General features: G+C 41.4%; 1 protein-coding gene across 1 annotated transcript in view; it reads left to right on the forward strand.

Moving 5' to 3' along the window:
• LOC107103948 (tetraspanin-4-like) overlaps positions 1-1,321 on the forward strand; it is a 17,956-nt gene extending 16,635 nt beyond the window's left edge. The window contains exon 8 of the mRNA XM_015403816.1: positions 746-1,321. Coding sequence (XP_015259302.1) covers positions 746-814 — 69 coding nt within the window. The 3' untranslated portion in view covers positions 815-1,321. The remainder of the gene's footprint in view (positions 1-745) is intronic.
• Positions 1,322-3,468: the final 2,147 nt, after the last annotated feature.

Raw genomic sequence — 3,468 nt, forward strand, 5'->3', positions numbered from 1 at the left:
GATCAGGATCAAACTCTGCCCGATCTAAAAAATTCTCGCACAACTGGAGAATCGGCCCAAAAAGGGCTAGAATTCGTACAGTATATGCCTGGCTTTAGGAACAGAAACAAGGAGACACTTGGGAGGAACACAGATAGCAATGTAGGGAATCCAGCAAACGGGAACTGAACTGTAGGTGTATATATGGGAGAAAGAAACAATGAATGGGCTTATCAGCTGATGGGGAGCAGGTGTGGACAGGAGCAAACAAAAAGGAGCTATGGAGAAAGAAAAGGGGCACTAGGGGGCAACAAAGGATAACCAGAGAAAACAACTCGATCCTACTGTAACTAGGACAGAACTTAAATGAAGCTCAAGTTAAATAAAAGTAATGACTACAACTAAAACTAGAACAAAGAATAAATAATACCAAAATGCTGAAAAGAGAGAACTGAAAGGAATAACAAGCGAGAGTAAAACTAAGAATTCAAAAATCATAGAAATCTTCAAAAACACAGAATAACTTGAAAGAAAGCACAACTAAGAACCCAAAAAGAAAACTTAAACAAAACCAAAGAATCCAGATAGGACAGAACAAATGACATGAGTCCAATTGTGGGAGACTCTACCCACCTCTGATGGTTCGGTTTGGTGGGAATTAATTTCAAAATCTGAATTCTGCAAGCTAATGGAGCATCAGCTTCAGTGATGGACTAAAAACGATGGAACTGTCTTCTCTGACCCGTGCCTCTCCTCCTCTTGGCAGATTCTGGCCCTGGTGTTCTCCATGCAGATGTATTGTCAAATTCTTCATGCTGAGAAGAACATGGACTGACAGCGGGTTACCGGCTAACATGCACCAGATTCTTAAACGCTGAGGGGGAAACCTGCAGCCACTATACAGGGTTCCATGAAATGAGAACAGTTTAAATGTAAAGATGTCGTTAAAATGCTCTGAAGTGACCGATGAAACGGTCCAGAAATAATTGATGTGTTTTTTTATTTCTTTATATCACGTTGGTTTGTACATTTATATTTTCCAGCAAAATGAATGCATGAATCTGAACTGGATTAGTTAATTGTAAATACTAACAACACTGTTATGTTTCATTCTTCATCATGTGTTCAGATCCCTGATTAGTTGACATGTAATCATCTCACATCTCTCTCATAACACCGTCTATAGTTTAAGGCGGAGGTCTTCAACGGGGGTCCACGACCCCTAGGGGGTCCACGGAGGTACTGCATGGGCGGTCGCAAAAGTTTTGGTTAATTAGACTTTTTTTTATTCCCCCCTGCAATTTTTTCCACTAATTAAAAAGTCTTTAAATACACATTAACATAAATTCAAAACACTGTAGTAAAGAGATAAATGGAGGCAGACGATGTCTTTCAGTCATCAATGCACACATTCAGGAGCTCTTTCAAGCTGGGCACCTTTTCATTCACAAAGAGGAATCGAATCAGAAATACTTTAATAATCTCAGGGTGAAATTACTTTATTTAAATTACTCCATCTGTAATAGAGCGACCAGTTTGATAGAACACAATTTCATAGAATATATATATAATTAGGGGGTCCCCGCTCCATCTCGCCATCAGTTTAGGGGTCCTTGGCCTGGAAAACGTTGGAGACCCCTGGCTTAAGGGACAACCATACTGTTTCTGGGTTTTTTTATTTTCTAGTCTCTGCTGCTTCATGCTTACGATCCTGTGGACTGATTTGCTAAAAAAAAAAAAGAAAAAAGAAAAAGCTTGTTTAAGTGGTTCTTTAATAGTAAGCTATCTATACAAACTGACAGTGTTATTTTGCTTAAGTGTTTTAGATTAGTAACAGTGTTTGTGTTCAAATCAATCAGATTTGCTCTCATTAGAGACTCTGGCTTCTCTTCATCGGGTCACCTCACTGCGTATTATTCTGCATTCTGTTCCAACTTGTTGCAGGTTAAAGGGATACGCCATTAGTTTCAATAATAGACTTTATTTTAAAAGTATTTAATTAAATACAGTTCATTATAAACTCTGTAAGCTGCTCAATTTTAATAAATTTAAATAAAATATAATAAGCTGGATGTCATCATGTTGTTTATGCTGCAATGCATTCTGGGTAAATGACATATGCTAGGTAGTGCTAGCTCCGTCCAGCCAAAACAGCAATGAGTGATGTTAAACCTTCTCTGTTTGAACCGGAGTGGGTTGAAAAATGTTTTTTGTGCACAAAAGTGTTTGTGCAGATTCTGCTAACAGATGCTAACCCAGATGAAGATCTCCAGGTTCCAATTTTTTTTTTTCCCAGCTTTTACTGTCATAGATACAGAGCAATGAACTGAACTCTCTGCATTTAGCCCATCCCCTTGGGAAGCAGTGGGCTGCCATTGTGGAGCGGCGTGGGGTTTAGGGTCTTTGCTTAGTGAGCCGAAGTGGCAGTCTGTGGGGTGGGGCTTGAACTCAGAACCTAAGGATTCCAAGCTCTAAGCCCTAACCACTATGCCACCACTCCCCTGCACTTATTACAGTTAGCATTAAGATTAAAACATTTTCTCAGGTATATGATGAGGATGGGCTGCTCAGTGAAGCATTGGATAGCACTGCTGCCTTGCAAATCCCAGCCCGGTGTCTTTCTGCAAGGAGTTTGCATGTTTTCCCTGAGCATGCATGGGTTCTCTCATGGTACTCTGGTTTCCTCCCACAGTCCAAAGACATGACCGTTGGGTTACTTGGCTTCTCTAAATTCTCCTCAGGTGTGATTGTGTGTGTGAATGGTTGTTTGTCCCTTTTGTCTCTGCTTTGCCCTGCGAGAACTGGAGAACTCTGTTTAGGGTGGACCCCGCCTCACGCCTCTAGACTGCTGGCAAAAGACACCAGAACCCCTCGCCAGCCCAGCTGGGATAAGCGTGACAAAATGGATGGTTGATGAGGACAAGGACTAGAAGGTTCTTCACTGTCACTCACTGTCAATACAAAGGTGTTCATTATCTTCAGATTTAATTTCAATTTCACATTTGCTTCTACTAATGGCAGTGGCAAGCAGTGCATATCGTATCTATATATATATATTAGGGGTGGAACGGTTCACAAAATCCACGGTTCGGTTCACAGTTTCGTGGTCACGGTTTTCGTTTCGGTTCGGTATATGTTGATTGTTCCCCCAAAATCCAAAAAAATGTATGAATTGTAATTATTTTTTAATGATCCGAGGAAACCCTGGATCATTTCCGCATGTTTTGCTGCTTTGAATTTAATCATCTGGCGCATGCCCTCTATGATCTCCAAGGAACTCAGAGCGGAGCAGACGGGAGCCACAGTGGAGGCTGTAGGCTTTGCTTTGAGCAGGCGGTCTGGAGCGCAGCGGGGCGCTGACGGAGTATGAGGGATTTCGGGGTTAGCAATGCATGACATGTTGGTCATGTTGCTGTTAGCATAAACAAAACGTGTTGCACAATGCTTGCACACTGTTGCACTTTTATCCACAACTTTCTTTCCGCTGTC

This window comes from Cyprinodon variegatus, unplaced genomic scaffold, assembly GCF_000732505.1.
Source record: "Cyprinodon variegatus isolate N-32 unplaced genomic scaffold, C_variegatus-1.0 Scaffold1571, whole genome shotgun sequence".
In the NCBI taxonomy this organism is placed as follows: domain Eukaryota; kingdom Metazoa; phylum Chordata; class Actinopteri; order Cyprinodontiformes; family Cyprinodontidae; genus Cyprinodon; species Cyprinodon variegatus.